The sequence below is a fragment of the Vespa velutina genome, chromosome 1, assembly GCF_912470025.1.
Source record: "Vespa velutina chromosome 1, iVesVel2.1, whole genome shotgun sequence".
NCBI lineage: Eukaryota > Metazoa > Arthropoda > Insecta > Hymenoptera > Vespidae > Vespa > Vespa velutina.
In genome coordinates, this window is record NC_062188.1 from 5,044,785 (window position 1) to 5,063,417 (window position 18,633).

General features: G+C 28.6%; 4 protein-coding genes across 5 annotated transcripts; 1 reads left to right on the forward strand and 3 right to left on the reverse strand.

Moving 5' to 3' along the window:
- Nucleotides 1-2,248: 2,248 nt before the first annotated feature.
- On the reverse strand, nt 2,249-7,702 carry LOC124954129 (exportin-5). Its single transcript, XM_047506568.1, has 8 exons — nt 7,451-7,702; nt 6,126-6,814; nt 4,340-6,052; nt 3,991-4,245; nt 3,784-3,907; nt 3,381-3,717; nt 2,917-3,286; nt 2,249-2,832 (listed from the first exon to the last, which is right to left on the reverse strand). Exons 2-8 carry the CDS (start codon nt 6,810-6,812, stop codon nt 2,671-2,673), a joined length of 3,648 nt encoding a protein of 1,215 aa, XP_047362524.1. The 5' UTR covers nt 6,813-6,814; nt 7,451-7,702; the 3' UTR covers nt 2,249-2,670.
- Nucleotides 7,703-8,004: 302 nt separating this feature from the next.
- On the forward strand, nt 8,005-9,734 carry LOC124954188 (NKAP family protein CG6066). The gene is made up of 4 exons (XM_047506722.1): nt 8,005-8,286; nt 8,436-8,520; nt 8,601-8,998; nt 9,103-9,734. The coding sequence occupies exons 1-4, from the start codon at nt 8,201-8,203 to the stop codon at nt 9,275-9,277; spliced, it is 744 nt and encodes a 247-aa protein (XP_047362678.1). The 5' UTR covers nt 8,005-8,200; the 3' UTR covers nt 9,278-9,734.
- On the reverse strand, nt 8,638-10,558 carry LOC124954190 (rhodanese domain-containing protein CG4456-like). The gene is made up of 4 exons (XM_047506736.1): nt 10,285-10,558; nt 9,986-10,192; nt 9,764-9,926; nt 8,638-9,668 (listed from the first exon to the last, which is right to left on the reverse strand). Exons 1-4 carry the CDS (start codon nt 10,430-10,432, stop codon nt 9,617-9,619), a joined length of 570 nt encoding a protein of 189 aa, XP_047362692.1. The 5' UTR covers nt 10,433-10,558; the 3' UTR covers nt 8,638-9,616.
- Nucleotides 10,559-11,295: 737 nt separating this feature from the next.
- LOC124957568 (alsin) lies at nt 11,296-18,220 on the reverse strand. 2 transcript variants are annotated; one of them, XM_047514598.1, is made up of 14 exons: nt 17,554-18,220; nt 16,140-17,465; nt 15,488-16,054; nt 15,055-15,424; nt 14,779-14,980; nt 14,454-14,634; nt 14,206-14,372; nt 14,011-14,120; nt 13,708-13,919; nt 12,959-13,519; nt 12,709-12,885; nt 12,443-12,605; nt 12,184-12,366; nt 11,296-12,100 (listed from the first exon to the last, which is right to left on the reverse strand). In XM_047514598.1, exons 1-14 carry the CDS (start codon nt 17,892-17,894, stop codon nt 12,053-12,055), a joined length of 4,608 nt encoding a protein of 1,535 aa, XP_047370554.1. In that variant the 5' UTR covers nt 17,895-18,220; the 3' UTR covers nt 11,296-12,052. The 2 variants fall into 2 exon arrangements, with proteins under 2 accessions (XP_047370554.1, XP_047370555.1); XM_047514599.1 differs by having other exon boundaries at nt 15,488-15,575; nt 16,327-17,465; nt 17,554-18,218.
- Nucleotides 18,221-18,633: the final 413 nt, after the last annotated feature.

Here is an 18,633-nt window from a genome sequence, read left to right on the forward strand (position 1 = left end):
AACAAGAAATAACGTGGTAATATATGTATTGTTATTGTCGATGTAATTTCTTTATTACAGTACAATATATACAAGATGAGCATAATTTTAAACTGATGTAAAAAAATGCACGAAAGAGTCAGCTTAACAAAAACTTAACAATATTCCATTAATTTCATTCTGCAAATAACTGAATTGATTATTAATATATTAATGGCATTATATAATCCAAATATTGTGATGATTTGTGTGTGATAAATGTTTTTACTAACATAAAATCATTCACAGATTACTCCGACTCTTTACTTGACGAGGAATGCAATACATATATGTATATGGTATATTACCAATTACGAATACAAATACATCATACTAAATGATGTTGAACAAGAAATGTTACATAAATGTACAGAAAGTTACTGTATGTGCAAAAAAAAAAGTAATAAAGAATATGTTGTAAGGTAACACAACACTGTTATGATTCTGAAGACAATTAATTATAATTTACTTCGTTTAGATCAAAGCACAATTTGCATTAAAAATGAATAGATGCACATTATACTGATCATTGAGAAATATTTTCGTACAAATTAGCATTAATAGAAAATAAAAAACAAAGTAAATTATATATGTTTATACTTTGTTGCAATATTAATCCTTACTATCTCGTGAAGCTTGTCAATACATAACGAGTTGTATTATATTATGCACATAATCGCTGCTTATAAGATGAAAATTTCAAGTATATTTAATATGACAGACAATTTATAGATTTGATAAATATTTCCAATGTTTTTATACACAGTTAATGTTTTTTAACAAATTATAAAGAATGCTCTTTATACAAACAGTAATTGCATCATTTGTATATATGTATATATAAATTGTAATTTCTGATTACATATAAAGTACAAAAAGTACTAAATCTTCTATTTCTTCATACATCTTATAAATATTACACATCAGTTTTGCAAAAATCCGTTTTTTGTTTTAATTTGTCTGTAAAGCAGACACACACACACATTTAGGTACTTTTGAAGTCATTTTTGCAGGAACATCTTCGAGAAAAATAGTTAAATGAATATGTGCGAAAAATAAAGGTGATGAGAGAAGATAGATTCATATGCAATATTTTTTGTTATAAAATTTATGTGAACGCAAATTATAATATCATTTAGAAATATTGTACGTTATATTCTATTAGTATACATGTAATAAATGAAGAAGTATGTAAATATATTGCGCAACTTTACATGCTTCTTCTAAATTTAGTAAGACTAATGTACAAGTTTTCTGTTAAAATATTTTCTTAACACAAGCAATTAAATTTGTATGCTATGTTGTCGGAGCTCAAAATTAAAAAGAAGAATGAAAAATATGAGAATTTGCTATATTATATAATTTTTGTATTATAATCTCTAGTCTGTCATCTATTATCAATATAAAACTCGCAATGTAGTGAAATTATGCAAATTTAGACATATAATATATATTTATAATATATATATATATATATCTATATTACGAAAATAAAAAACATTATTATATAATGTATGCATTCTCACAAAATTGCAGTAAAAAAATGATAAGAGTAACATTATAAAATTATGATTCAATAGAATTTTCTGTTGTTGCCTGTTGTATAAGAAAACAATGGTAAACATTTATCCATCAAAAAAATAATGGAAAATATAATATATTAATATAATAATACGCACATTATGTTTACAAAATATAAAAATTCCTTAAGACTCCTCATTTAGGCACATGAAAATTTATATATACGACAAAAAAAAATGATAAGATTTGCAAAATACCCCTTTCCTTTGTGCAATATCTTCATATTTATAAAATATATATAGAACTTATTATTTTAATTGATAGCCAAATCTTATAGAACTTTCATAATAGACATTCATTCTCATTAAAACATTACTTGCTATTAATTTTTCATAAAAATGCATGCTATAAGTGAACACATTAAATTGAAATAACGTGATAAATCACAAAAAAAACATACTTCTCTATTATTATATTTCTTCACTTGATATTTTTCATTTCCTCTTGCACATAATATTAATATATACCAATAATGTATTAACTAATATGAGTATAAAAGTGCAATAATATGAATTATATATTTCAATATGGAGATGTCTTAAAATAAATAAGACAATAACAAAACGAAATCAGGATATTAGAGTACAAAGTACTCAGCTGTGCTACAATTTAAGTACAATGTAAATAAGTACACACATATGTGAGTACGTATGGTAAAATAAAACATTATCATATACTTATGTTTATTATGTACACTTGAATTTAAGCACAGCCTTAATATAAAAATTGTGATACATTTTATAGAATTAATAATTACGCCTAGGAAATCGACATACTGCATCTCCATCTGTTTGAAATTTTTAAATTCAACTTTCATGATGAATATGCAATGTATTATAAACAACTTTTTACAAATATTCGCCTACTGAAATTTAATGTCTGTTTTGACAAATGGTCTGTCAGCTTAGTCTTGTAAATATATTTCTAACAGGATTGCATTTCTGTTTGATAATGAGCATCCTCTTTATGTTTCTTTTATGGCCCTTTCCTGCAGAAGCCCTTTTTTTACGATAACTTATAATTATTTATTGAATTAGACCAACTATGTAAGGCATAATCAATGTGACTCTGCTACGTAGGCCCTGCAAACAGAGCTGTGATACCGGTATCAGCTGCACTTTTGGATATTTCATCTACTCTCACTGCTTGGGGTTTTCCAGAAATTTCTATTCTTGGTAAATTATCGATTTTTACTTCTTTACGAAATAATTGTCCGACACTTCTGCCAATAAGCTGTGTAAGAAAATGTAATTATAAATGTAGAATATTTCATTTCCAGATCACGAAATAATTCACTTGTAAATTACAGAATTTTACCTGATTTGTAATCTTCTTAAAAAGATCTTTTTTTCCTTTTTCAACTTTGTTACCCTTTGTACTAACTATTGCCATTTTTTCATCAAATCTTTGTAAATCTGCAGGATTAACTCCAGGTATTTGTTGCATTACCTCAATAATATTGGGAAATTTCGGTCTTAGACATTCATAAACTTGTGCACCTAAAGTTATCAAAGAGCCCTGATTTGCTTCATGTTGACCATGAAGCTGTAATCCTTGAAGAACTGCAACCATAATATGTGCAGCCATAGCAGGAGTCAGGCTGCCATCAGCAGCAAGTGCTCGAACGATAGGACTTGTTAACATAGTAGCTTTAAGACTGGCATTAGAATCGTTCCATGACAAAGCCCTACATTAAACAAATAAAAACAATTGTAAAAATAATTGTAAATGGTTTATAAAAAATTATTAAAAAAAAATATGAAATAAAGTAATAAAATTACCCTAAAACACATAAAACGACGCTATGACACGTGGATGGATGTCTCAAGACAAAAGCGCCAAGTTCGCTGACAACTTCTGCGACTATACTATTACCACGCGAAACTGGTGGATCCACCGCCATACCCCCGCTATCTTGATCCATAATATCTGGAGGTGCAGCATCACTAGCTGCTCCACCAACTAAGGCTACTTTCAAAACATCTATAAAATCTCTTGTCAAATTCCTATTCAACATGTCATCTATAACTTCTTGCGTATCAGTGTTCTCTTCGTCTAAATTTCCAGATTCATATAAATGTGCGATGTATTGCCATTTGGCACTCAATCTTTGGCACACTAAAAGTAAAATAATTTCTATTATGTTAATACTATTGGAATAATGTTATTTAAATGTTTCCTTACTGTGCGTAGATACATGGGCTAATACAGGTACAAGTACAGTCTCATAGAAAGCTGGAGGACACGAATATATGAATGGTTTCAAAAACACGCGAATTATTGGTCGTAATCGGTAATCTGGAATCAGCTAACGAAAAATAATTATAAACAACATATTTTTTAAATTGTGTAAGACAATAAAATTCCCATGCTATTATTTAACTAACTTACTTCCATATTAGAAAAAACTGAATTTACTAATGCTGGTGCAAGACCTGATAACTGGTAAAAATCTCTGCCAATTGTATGGCAACCACTTCCCAACATATGATAACAATGGTCATGAATTGTACTGAGAAATGATTGCATTCGAATTAAGGCTGTACTAGAAGATTGATCTGGTTCTGAAGTGCTGTCATTTGTAATATTTAATCCTAGAAGATTTGCTTTTTCTGATTCTACAAGTCCATGTGCATTTTTATAACCCTATTAAAGATAAATATAAAAAGTTAATTAAAACATTGAAATTTCATAATAAATATTGATAAATTATATTTTTAACAAAAACATAATCAGTTACCTCAGACAAAGCTGATATGGCATTTGGTGTGAACAAAGCATTCATTGTTCTAAGCAAAGCAAAGAGAGTGGGTAAGACAGGAATGACATGTGGTGTAGCAGGATTTCTATAAACTGGATTTCCACTTTCACTGAGAGCAGCGACAAAACCACCTCTTGCAGCACGATCTGGATCCTCAGGAATAGAACATCTTTTAACTACACTTAACACAGTACAAATGCAAATCATGAGATCAATTCGATTTTGTCCTGCTGGATCATCCATTACATTTTCCACTGGAGACCTATCTAATCCTATAAGTCTTATTAATTCAAGAGGTCCTTTAAATGATTCCGATCCAAATCTTATAAATCTTGTAACACCTTCTCCAATAACTTCTGCGACAAATCTAGTTTGCCTTTCATAATCACAAAAATGATTTGAAATTAAAAGTAAAGCTTCATAAAGCATGATGCTTTCCATCCTGGATAGAGGACTTGGTTCTCTAATCAGACCACGAACCATAGTGTGTATTTGTTCAAAAACTGGTAGAAGAAGTAATGGATACTTCAAACTAATTTTTACCATGAGGCTAGCTGCATGACGTCTGACATTTTTAGCTGCTCTAGATCGCGTGACTTTTGTTTCACCTGGAGCTTCAAATACCAAAGCTGCAAATATTTTTTCTAGAACTCTTGGCAAGATGGCCACTCCTGGCATAGCCATAGAACCAGTGGACATTGACAAAAATACAAATAATGCGCTAATGCATGATAATAAAGCTGAAAGCAACCAAGGATCTTGTGGAGAATAACTAAGGCACAATTCTAACAGTTGTAATCCATTCTGTACACTGGGTCTTTCATTGATTAACAAAATTCTAGATACAACGGAGTCCAAGGCTTGGGCAAGAGCCTCCCATTCTAGATATTCAGGATCGTTTTGATCACTTTTATACTGCAAATCTGCCATGCCTTTGGTTATTTTTGCAGTTAGCCATTGCTGTACGTATGTGAAAGTTACGAGTGGTGCTACCATTGTAGCATTTCTAAATCCTTCTAATAAATCAGTTCTAAACCGATGAAGGAAAACATTGAATTCTTCTTCTGAATCATAATCTGAAAGGCAGTAGGTAGATGTTCCATTGGTATGTCTACCTTGAGGATATATTATTTTTATAAGTTTTGGGGCAGTACTTTCCACATATTTAGGAACATAAGTCAAAAGCAAAGAATCACTTTTGATTTGTTCATGCTTGAATAACATGACCCATATTGCATTTGCTAAATGTGTTAATGTTAGGCTAGAGTACATTGTGAATGTCAAGACAGTATCCAGAAAGAGATTAAAATGTGTAGGTCGAATGCTAGAGGCATCATCTTTGCCCCAAAGTGAACATAACTGAGTTGCCATTCCAGTTAATACTAATGTTAATTTTTTTAGAAATAAATAATGATTATCATGAAAATCACCAACACCAGCGATAGGTGATGGTGCAGTTGCTGCAGCATAGATAAATCTTAATGCCTCTTCTGAGAACAAAATCATAAGTTGTTTCCTGTCTTCAGCTTTGCCTTTTCGATTTACTATCTGTAGAAGACATTCAGCTGCAGAACACTGAAATATAGGATCGCCTAAGAGCAGACATAATATCTGCAATAATCTTCCATCTTCTGCCATTACATGATTTATAGATACCCATTCAACAAATCCTGTCATTGTATTTAAAACTACCTGTTTCAAATAGATATTCATATGAGATTGATAGAAAACAAGTTTATAGAAGGTAAAATATATTAATACTTACTTGAACAACTTTGCTGTGTGCTGCAGCTTCTGTTGTATGTCCAATGGCACTTTTCTTTTGAAACTCAGAGAAATGCTGTTCCATTAATCTCAAGAAGAAACTAAAGATTTCTGCCATATTTGTATTTAATGCTTGATAAATATCTTTTCTTCTTTGATTAGATTCCAAAGTTTGTAACAGTGCTACATCTTCTACTAATCTAAGGAATACTAATAAAACTAATTCTGTTTGGCTTTCTCCTCTAGTGCAAGCTTGACTAAGCTCTGATAGTAGTGTTGGCCATTGTTGTGGCCATTCTCGTTTTATCATTTCAACTACAACTCTAGATAAAGCATCTTTTATATGAGCTTCTTCTTGCAATAAAGGTTCTGTACCTTCTTGTAATAATTTCATTGCATTTTCTTTAATAAAGATTTTTTCTGATTGTGAAATCTGTGTCCATCGATATTTTATACAATGTTCCATTAATTGTAAACCAAAATGACGTACAACAGGACTTCTGTTTGGTGATTTTTGTGCCAAATATAAACCACATTGTGCACAAAGTGGAGAAGATTCTTTGAATCGTTCACAAGCATTATAAACTTCTATCCGTTGCTGTTGTGGTATATTTGGTGACATCATCACCTCAACCACCCGAGCAAGCTCTGCTGATATTTGGGCTACATCTCCTGTACCACACTCCATTCCTATATGCAGTACAAACAATATTGATATTGATAATGTTATATTCACGAACATTATTTTGTTTTTTATTCTTGGTAAAAAACTATTCTATATATAATAAAAGTAATAATTACAACTTAAAATATCATAAAAACATATTAGTTAATCACATATTATTACCAGTGTTCAAGAAAATAATTACTGTCAGTGTATCAGATAAATTAAATGTGTCTCTTTAAGACAGTTGTATAACAATAACTATGATATAGCAATAATAACTTTTGATATTAATTATTTTACTTTTATTAAATTAATGTAAATGTTAATCAATCTGTATATAAACAAATGTAATTAATACATCGATTTTATGATATAACATTGTGCAAAATTACCCTTCAAAATTTGGATAAAGGAATAACATGAAATTCATATAAACGTTCATTCTCATTGAAGAAAATGCAATATTATTTCTTGTTACATATTGAAGTTATATAAAAAGTATAATACATAGAAGGAGTATGATTTCATTCAATTATTGTTATTTTTCGATATAAACTAAAAATTTCGTTTTGACGAAATATTAAAATTGTATAAAAAAGCAAACCAGCTTTTACGAAACGTGTCCTCGCGGACCATGCGTTGACAGTAAATTTACTTACCTAGTAATGTGAGTGTGGATCAAAACGGAACGAAAAAATACGTCCGATAGGATAAGTGTCCGCGTAGAATGTTAATTCATATCTGTTTGTCGTTTAATTACCAGAAAATTTTATAATCTATGATTAGCGATCGTCTACTCAACGTAATAATCAACCTTTCATTTGCTTCGTTCGTTTCTGAGATGCGGCACGTTGGATGTGATCGCACACGAGCGGCACAGTACTGCCATCTTTAAAGTTTTAAATCCGATGTAACCTTACCCTATGCAAAATAATGTATTGTCAGATACAAATAGGTTTCAATCGATAATTGATTAAAAATATCGCAAACACCTATACGTATAAGAAATTTTTTATTTCACATATAAAATATATAAATTATATACATAGAAAATGTAAAATATCATTTTTATTCTTAACAATTATTTATATGCATATAAGATCTACGATCCAGTCAAAAGAATTAGATTTATGGATTATTTTTTTTAATACTCGGCAGATGGCATTCCTTTCGAATATAATTATAACGGTAGTGTGATTGGTAGAAAGTAGGCTTTGTTCCATTCAATGACGGGATTGGTGGAGATCGCGCTTATATATTCATCAATTCGATAGTATCACGTCGAGTTGTCAACAATTACAATTTATAAAGTTATATTATAGCGTTTCATTTTTTATGTTTTAAATAGTTGTTATTGAATAATATTACATAATTTTAAGCTGTCTAATATTATTTTATAATTTACCATAATGGATGCTCGAAGACGAGATCGAGAACAAATCGGTTTATGTGGTGTTGACAGAGTTTGGGGTAAATCACCTACACGAATAGAAGAGTAAGTTTTAATTTGTAATATTATAAATGGTTTTAATTGTGTACATTAATATTTACAAAATATGATTTGAAAAAATAAGATTACAATTATGTTTAAATAAATAATTATCTTTATAGATACTAAAATTTGTAAAATTTGTATGTTTGTAGTTCTGATGAAGAAGATGAGATTAAAAAATATAAGGATGACGTACTCCCCAAAGATAAAAAAAGAAAATTAAAGGACAAACAGAAGGTAATAAATATTTTAATAATGATTCTTCTCTTATATTTATTATCATGTTCATAAATAAAAGTAATTCTTTGATTCCTTAGAAAAGCAAAAAGTTAAAGAAAGAGAAAAAAGCTAAGAAAGAAAAGAAACATAAACGTAAGAAAAGAAGGAAAGTCTCAGATAGCAGTTCTGCTAGTGATTCTGAAGAAAGTTTAGAATGGGTAGAAAAGACAATAGAAAACAGTAAAGCAGAAATTAAGAAAGGATCTAGTTCTGATGAAAGTGGAAATGAAGGTTTAGTTGGACCAATGAAACCAAAACAACAACATGTTGCTTTGTCTGCAAAAGATTTTGGAAAAGCTTTATTACCCGGAGAAGGTGCTGCAATGGCAGCATATGTCGCAGAAGGTAAACGTATACCTAGGAGAGGTGAGATTGGTCTTACTTCTGAAGAGATTGCGTCATATGAATCTGTCGGCTATGTCATGAGTGGTAGCAGGTAATATACTGTTCCCAAATTTTTTTATTCAAAACTTTATTTTGATTAAATATTTAGTTATTTAAAGAAAATTAATTTTAAAAAATATATCTTTTTTATTACAGACATCGACGTATGGAGGCAGTCCGTATTCGTAAAGAAAATCAAATCTATTCTGCTGATGAAAAAAGAGCATTGGCAATGTTTAGCAAAGAAGAAAGACAGAAAAGAGAGAACCTTATATTACGACAATTCAAAGAAATGGTTAATCAAAAGCTTGCACAAGAACAAAAAAAATAAGTAATTTTTTACTATTTTTAAACATTACAGATAAAACTATTATTATCACTTGTGCTAAACTTGTATTATACAACTTATGCTAAACAATATTCATGTATTATATAATGATTTTTGTAAATAGTATTATTTAAATATTTGATAATACATTAACAGTGTGTATTTATCTGTACAATGTAAATTCTTTGTACTATACTATGTGTATATTCAATTACTACTTTAGGAAATTAATAATTTTTTATTCATTTGTAAAGTCCTTTTTATTGTATGCATCATATATTATTAGTCAAAAATCATATTATTTTTAATAATAACAATATTATGCTCAATTGTACTATCACTTTAATTCTGATTACTTTCCCAATTAAGCCAACCACCCATATAATTGTATACACTGGGAAAGAAAAATATCTTAATTATTATTATTTAATCAAAAATATATGAATAATATTCTTTTAAATAATGAATTTAAAAAAATTTTATATATACCTTTCATATCCCATCTTTTGTAATTCTTCTTGAACCATACCACTTCTTTTACCAGATCTACAGCTCAATATAATTTTTGTGTCATTATGTGGCTTTGATCTGTTGAATTTTTTTACAAAATCTTCTTCAGAAAGATTTGTTAAAGTACTTGTAACATCCCCCACTAAAATAATTCAAATAATTAAATTTTCTCACAATAATACTCATAAATAAATGATTTACTTGGAATATGAATGCTTCCTGGTAATTTTCCCGTTTCATCAATTTCAGATGGTTCTCTAACATCAATAATCAAGACATTCTCATCTTTTTGTGCTTGCAGAATATCATTGTAATCAACAGTAAAAGATTTAATTTGTCCTTCTCCAGACATAATTTTAGCTTCTCCTTTTACATGAAATGTATTTGAGAAATTGAGTATTTGTTTTGCTATAAAACATATCATACGATAATATGTATAATTAATAGAACAAGTAACAACACGACAAAAGTATCATTTTTTAAGTAAATGAGAAAAATACCAGCAAAAAATGTTTTATTCGAATTAATCGAATGTTCTAAAATGTCACTACGATATAATACTGTCGATGACCGTACATGTAACCTTCTATCATAAATACCAATGGCATTACATTTTTTATAAAATTGACGAATCAAATTGAATCTCATTATAAATTCTTTTTTAATATCACTGATTGATGACTAGATAACTTTTATTGTTTCAATATAATTAGTATCGAATTTATGTGCACACACACATATTTATATATATATCTATATATATGAAATGGTGGAATTGTATGACAATTGAGGTAGCATAGTGAGTGATATAAAAAGGCGGGATAAAAGAATGCGTTATAAACATTTTGTCGCAAATACATAAATCACTCATGAAATATATATATATATATATATATTATGTGACATTATGTAAAAATCAGTAAAGATTTTTAATGTAAAATAATTGTTTTTAATTATTTTATTTGAGATATATATAAAATGATTGTTGGACGATATATTAGGTTAAGAATATTCAGCAAAATCCAAATTAATTTTTTTTTATTCAATCAATATTTAACAATTTTTTATTTCAATAATAAATGTATATATTTTCTCTTATATTATACCTTTTTTAAGTGGAATTAATCTATATGTGTATATATTGTTAATTGATAATTATATTACTGTCAAAACAAGAATCTACAGGGGCTACTATCCCGACTGTCAATAAAATAGAAAACTATTTACCGCCGTTGTTAACAAAGAATTTTATTTTACAGGTCTTCGATAAATAGAGATTCAAAATCAATCAGGAAAATGTTTTAACTACCGGTAATAAGACAGGAGTCCTATTTTGCCATCAATAAAAATGATTAATCTATTTACCTACTATCGATAAAGACAATTGATCTGTACTGCTTAAAAAATATCTAACCATATGTAGACATATGACTTGTATATATATACTATTAGTAGTACTACTATAGGAATAGTAGTAGAGGGAGTAATAGTACTATAGTAGTTTAGTAATTATTTCGACATATGAATGAAGGTCTTTATAGAATATTACGACAGGCTTTATTTACGATCTGAATCTTTCACTTTCATTCATAATTAAAATAACAGATGGGATATTTGACACACATGCGCGTGCGCGCGCACACACACACACACACTTCATATTTATAATTTTAATTTTTCATTTCATATTTAAAATTATACGAAGAAAATGCATAAATTACAGATTATTATAGTTTTTGAAAACAACAGTTTTGGAAAAGGCATGCTTATAAATAAATGTCGATTATGTAACGAACATAATATTTCTGGAATTTGTTTGGTAACTATGCATACAAATTTAATGCACGGAATTATTTTTTTATGTTCTAATGCTTTTGTACCTTTAAGCTCATATATATACATAAACTATACAACAATATAAATATTAAATAAATTGGTATGTAACATTATTATCTATGTTATATGTTAAAATTATTTAGATATAAATACAAGATGATTTATGATGATACTATATATTACTTTTACATTGCAATCTTTGTAACAATTAATTTACATAAACTTTATATAACAAATATGTTTTTTATACTAATGAGTTTTTAAAATTTGTAAAGATATGAGGTAAGATTTAGCCTGACTTATATTCTGATAGTATTTTATATATAGATATATTATTATATATTAAGCAACATAAAATTTGTTCATTTAAAATGACTAATTCTATATCATGCATTTGTCCTCATCATGGCTATTATTACCATTGAAAATATTTTAATCAACGGCATTCGTTTTTTCCTGCAGTATTTGATAATAACATGCCTATAATAAGAAAATTTATATTATTATAAAATATGTCATATGTTGTATTATAACATAAAAATATTTTTAAAATAAGAACTTACTTTTAATGTAGTAAACATAATTCCAAGTTCTCCATTTTGTAAGTGTGGTTCCATAAAATCCTCAATAAAATGTATTTCACTTCCTAATTGTAATACACTAGCACGTACTACAACAAAACTAAATACTGGGAATAATTTATCCATTGTCCATAAGTATGTAGAATCTAAATGTTTCTGAACTGCCTAAATGTATATTGAATATTAATAATTATGGCATGTAATTTTAAAACTTGCGATATAAAATACTAAGATTTCTTACTTGTGTCATTTGTTCAAAGGTATTTTTAACGACTAGCAATTTTTCTAAAGGAGAGAATGTTGTTTTTAATTGTTGTAAAGCTTCTATAGCTTCACAAAAATGTGATTCTTTTTGATATGAATTTTCTCCAAAATTAGTAGCGGCTACTTCTTTCCAAAATTTTCTAGAATTGATTATAATAATTATGTAATTATATGTAGAAATGATAGTTCTAAATATATTATGAATATATATTGTATAAGTGCAGATGCAAAAGACAAACTTACTGATCAACATCTAAAAAGGTCATTAAAGTTATATCTGGTTGTTTGTTCCATTTCATTAATCTTTCCCAGTAGGCATCATCTTCTTTCTTATTATGTAAAGCATACAGCACGAAAAGAGCTGAATGCACACGTGGTAGTAATATTGGATGTAATATTGCAGCCGCACTTATTACTTGCCTAACAAAATATCATAATATTAGTAAAATTTAGATAAAAATATTAATTGTAATCGAGTCTGTATATAACATACCCCTCGTTTTTATCATCATCCTCGGGTCCTAGAACATATTCTTTACCACCTCTTAATAATGCAGGAAATAATAATGTTACTATATCATATATTCTTGATGTAATACTGTGAAGTTCAGAAACAGCATGACTTAATAAAAGAGGATGTACTCTTACACCACCATATGTTGCTGTATATACTGTTGCAATTTCTGTCAGTAGAGCACCCAATGGATGATGTGGACTTTCAAAAGCTTGTATTAAATACTTATGCACTTCTTTATAACTTTGGATTGTAAGTTTATCTTTACCAAAACAAGGTATTTTATCTAATTGATCAATACTTTCATTATTTTTTTCTTTGTTTGTTGATGTATTTCCAGACATTTTTTTTCGTTGTAGTGTTTTCTGATGAGATTTTGTAATTATAGCTGCTACATTTTGCCAAGCTTTCTGTGTCTCTGCAAACTTTTCATTGAAGTTGGCCTTAGCAGTCGATTCAGATACACCAAGCTGTTGATAGCATTGTTTAAATATAGCTTTCCATTTTTGATCTGGTGCTACACATAATTTACCAAAAGATCTGTTAAAAATATCAAATGCATATCATTTTAGTTAAATATCTTAGAGAAAATTATATTGTTTGAGTGATATTTATTATTATATCATTCTTATATATATCATTTTATACATGCCTAAACATTCATAAGATACATTTACTATGTTATCTAAATGGAAAAGCTTTTGCAGGTTATTACACAAACTACTTACGTTGGTTTAGAGTTAGTTGAGACATTTCCACTAGCTTTATTTATATGTAATGTTGCTACAACTTTCACACCTTCATTCCAAGCACCATTTATGTTACCTTCTAATCTGTCACCAGTGCGAAATGTTAGAACACCTCTTCCACAAAATATTCCTGCAGATTTAAATTCTCCTTCATAATGAGTACCATCTTCAAACACCATAACTCCATAGCCCTTAATGTTAATATATTTGTAAACAGATTTTTTCTTTAAGATGTCTTTTATATTAGAGACATTAATAATGAATATGAAATAAATTACAAACCGTTAGGACATCTTGACTAAAGGCACCTTCATAATAAATACCATCAAGTGTAACTATTAAACCAGATCCATGTTTCATGTCATTGTTCCATGATCCTAAATATTTTTCTCCTATAATATAAAAATATATAAAATTATGTTAATGATATATTATATGGCTGAAAATTTATATTAAATTTATAGAATAAAAAAATACCAGTCATGATATCATCCATAATTCCATATCCTTGTTTAACACCTGCAGCCCATTCTCCTATATAAACAGATGCTACAGAAGCCATAAAGTGACCTTCTTTTTTAACACCATGTCCATGTGGTAATCCATCTTTAAAATAGCCTTCGTAAATATCTCCGTTTACGTATCTAAAATATTACAATATTTAGTATTTTAGTAAAATCTATTATTTTAACAGAATTTTCAGATATTACAATATATGTATTTACTTCATTGTTCCAAAACCATTTTGTTGATTATCTTTCCATTGCCCTTCATATGTACCTTGAATTGGAATTTCCATTTTACCAGTACCATAAATAATACCTTTATGGAACTGACCAGTATATATTCGACCATCAGACCATTCTAATTTCCCAGATCCATGTGGTTTACCATTTAACCAACGACCTGTGATATAATAATTTTTATGTAAAAATATCTATTAAAATAGTATTCAACATATGATATATTACATATTGCATCTTAAGAAAATCACACATCCGTTTTAGAAATAACACTTTTAAAATTATTTAAGTGCATATCTTATCATACCAGTATACTTCGCATCCTTGAAAACACTGTGCTTTGTGAAAGAGAATGAGGTTGAACGTACTATTGGGAGAGCAATTCCAATTGCTCTCTGCACACTGCATTTTATTGCGTTTTGTAAAGCATGTAGCCATTCATTACGCTCAGAGGGTGTTGGAGTGTATAGTACAAAACTATCTTCTGGTGTCACGATTGATATAGCATTCTAAAATAAATATAAAGTTATAATGGAGTCCTTATAAATATGAGATTTTATTATTATAAGAGATTATTTTATACCTGTAGAGATTCAGAATCTGATAATGGTTCAACCCACAGAGTTTTAAGTGGATGCACTGTATGGTAAGTTCCACTTACATGGATAAATATATCAGTTAACAAAATAAACCAATGCGTTGAAAATCTTCCAGAATTTAATAAAGCTATAGGATGAGATCGTGATTCTCTAATTAGTCTTCTCTCAGGTGATCTTAATAATTCCCCTACTTTTCCTGAATTTTCCCAAAAAGATCTCGTAGTTTCAGCCTCTTTTTGTCGCTTCTCTTGTTCATCACATAATTGTTCCCATTTTACAAGTGCATCATGCAGTCTTTCAATCCCCATTCGTGGTCCATTACTTTTCATTAAACTTTGAATCATATTCTTGTACCTGAAATGTTTATAATGTATAACTGTATGTAAAACAAAGAACACAAATAAGAAAAAAACTTACTTATCTAAATTCTTCAATGGATGCTGTAGTGCCATGGTTATCGCAATTTCATTGTTAACTTTTTTCGTTCCATTTCCTTTCATTTTATCTATAAATAAATTTGATACTATCTGGGGTACTTCAATTATTTTTGCAATGTATATAAAGCCACCAAAAGAAATAATATCACAAATTACATTTAAATAATATTTATAAACTGTGGAATATTCTTCTATATTAGCAATTATTACAACTTCATATGCTTCTCCAATATGTTTGAAATAATCCCATAGACTAAGAACATTTAGTACACTGAAATTCAATAGTTCTGTATAACAACGGCACATAGTTTCATATACATTTGATTCTTGAGTTGCACCCACTTTTTTTTGGAATGGTTTAATTAAATTCTGATAAACTGTTATCATCTGCTCTAAAAATATTTGATTATTCACTAAATCTTCATTTATATTTATTGTAGGTTCATTTATAAAGGAACAACAACTGTATTGTCCAGAACTAAAAATTTGTTTTGTGCTAAATTGTTCAGTGGATTGTATATCCAATTGAAACATTTCTGCATCTTTACTAAAACAATAATGAATTTAAATTAAATATTGCATAGAATAATGCAAAGTATAAATAAATTTTATGATATCAATAAAATTGATACCTTGATTGCCCTATGAAATATAAACCATGATGCATCATTATCAAGCTATGAGCAGTACCAGCTGCTATATCTTTTGCTCTTTCATTAGAATATAATTTTGTACTAAACAACTGAGGTGCACTTTGATCTGCTATCGAATTTAATGTAACTTGTTTAAAATTATTTCTTCCCCATACAAATACTCTACCATCTAAGGTTAATGCAATTACGTGATATGCACCACAAGCAATTTTTCTAAGTCCTGTATTATTGAGTTTTGCCACCAATATTGGCCTTATTCGTTTAATATTATCTCCTGTCCCTAATTGTCCATATTGCACATCACCCCATGTCCAAAGTTCAGTGGACAATATGTTACTACCTGTACGAGATAGAACATTAATTCTTTCATTTAATCCCTGTTGTGATAATTCATGTTCTAATGATCCAGTACTCGATGACCAGGGAAATTCTTCACAGCGTAAACTAAGTGCTAAATTATTTGTACCAGGTTTTGGCAATTCTGCCGCTTGTTCTTCTGATTGCTCATTGTTGTCATCTTTAAGTTCATTAATATCTGAACTTCCACTCATGTGTCTTGAGAGTGTAACAACTTTACCACCAACATTTTTAACACCTTCATATACAAAATTAGCCATATTAGAAACATTTTGCTTGATTAATTTGGTTGGATTATCTATATTTTCAATAGATTCTTCTTTTACGCTTCCATAAGATGAAACCCAAGATAATTGTCTTGTTAAAAACTGTCGTGCTGCTTCTGTATTTATAAAAATTACATTCTTTTTTTCCTCTTTATCTAATTCAGAAATATTATTCAAATCTGTTTCTTTATCTTCTTCAGTAACAATATCATGATTTTTTCTATCACATTCTTCAAGAAGAGGCATATCATGTTCTTTACTGGCAGTAGATAAAGCGCTAATAGAATTAGTAGAACGGTCTTCACTGAACTGTTGAACATGGAGTCCCATTGGGCAAGTATCTGATGATGTTATACTTGCAGGACTTAACATAATATTATTGAGACATTGAGGACATGAATTTACAAAAACTTCTTCTTCTAACTCATTTTCACTATCTGTATCATCTCTCATAGTCTTTGCTGGTCTTCTTAAAGTAGCAACATTAAAATTAGAGCCACAAGTAACCTGAGATATGGTTCTTCCTTCAAAAAATTTTACTCTTTTAGGTTCTGTACTATTGATATCTATCTCTGGTTGATTTCCACTTGCCCAAAGTTGTCCATTTTCGGTAACAAACAATGCTGAAAAATCATTAACTGCTACAGATTTTACTTTAATTATTTCATTTTCTTGTCTGTACCTATAAAAGATAATGAATTATAAAAATCTTGATTGTTTAATAATGATAAATTTAATAATTCAATGTTTTATCAAGAGTTAATACATACCCATGACTACAACATTTTGGTTCTTCTTTAAGTATTATTGTTTCAACGATGCTCATATCATGTGGATTTACTTTTAATACATGACCTTTAGAATTTACAATGAATAAATAATTTGTATTGGATGCTATATCAACAGCATCAAACTCTGATCTTTTAAGGTTGAGTGTTGGAGATCTATCATCTTCTAATAATACTTCTCCATAATATAAATAATTAGCATTGGTTGCTACAAAAATGTAATCCTTAATGGCAATTAATTTGCTAATTATCCCATTTGGTTTATCACTAAATGTGAATGACAATTTATCAACACCTCTCCACAAATGCATGTATTCTTCCATTGTTTAAATGATATTTATTTTTATAACCTATTCTCTATAAACGTTTGTACGATATAGTAATACGTTTGTTGTCATGTTATTTGAGATATCAACACCTCTGTTAAATTTGCTGTAAATTTATTTAAAAAAATATCCATTTTGATATAATTCAATAAGCCGTTATTCGCTCTTTACTGTTACTACGAAATGACAAATAATGTCTATATCAGCTGATCTTTTATCGCGTTATGCATGGAGTAATGCATTAGTTTGGTTACTTTGGTGAAACATAGAACCACACATTAGGTACTCTGTGATATGAAAAATATTCAATGGGGGCGTTTTATAATGGAGCTCGCATAAAAGTATTCATCACCCCTAGTCTTATAATGGTTTACGCCAACAATAAGTCCATGTATAATTCTTGTCCGATTTTTATGAATAAAACCTCATTTTAAAGATGAAGGTTTAAACGTGGAGATGACTTTTCTAAATTTTTGAAAAAGCTTTATTTTCTTTGAAAAATATTTTGCGTCAAAATATATTGCTTTTTTGAAAATAATTTATTCATAAAAATGAAGCTTTTCCAAACATTTAAAAAAGTTGTTAGAAGGATTATATCTGAATTTATCGTTCGTGTAAATAATTTTAAAACATAAATAATGAATAGCTTTCATTTTAAACTATCGAAAAATTATTTACCTAGGACTTTAAAGATTACATATATGACATTAGATAAAATAGAGATAGAATATATACA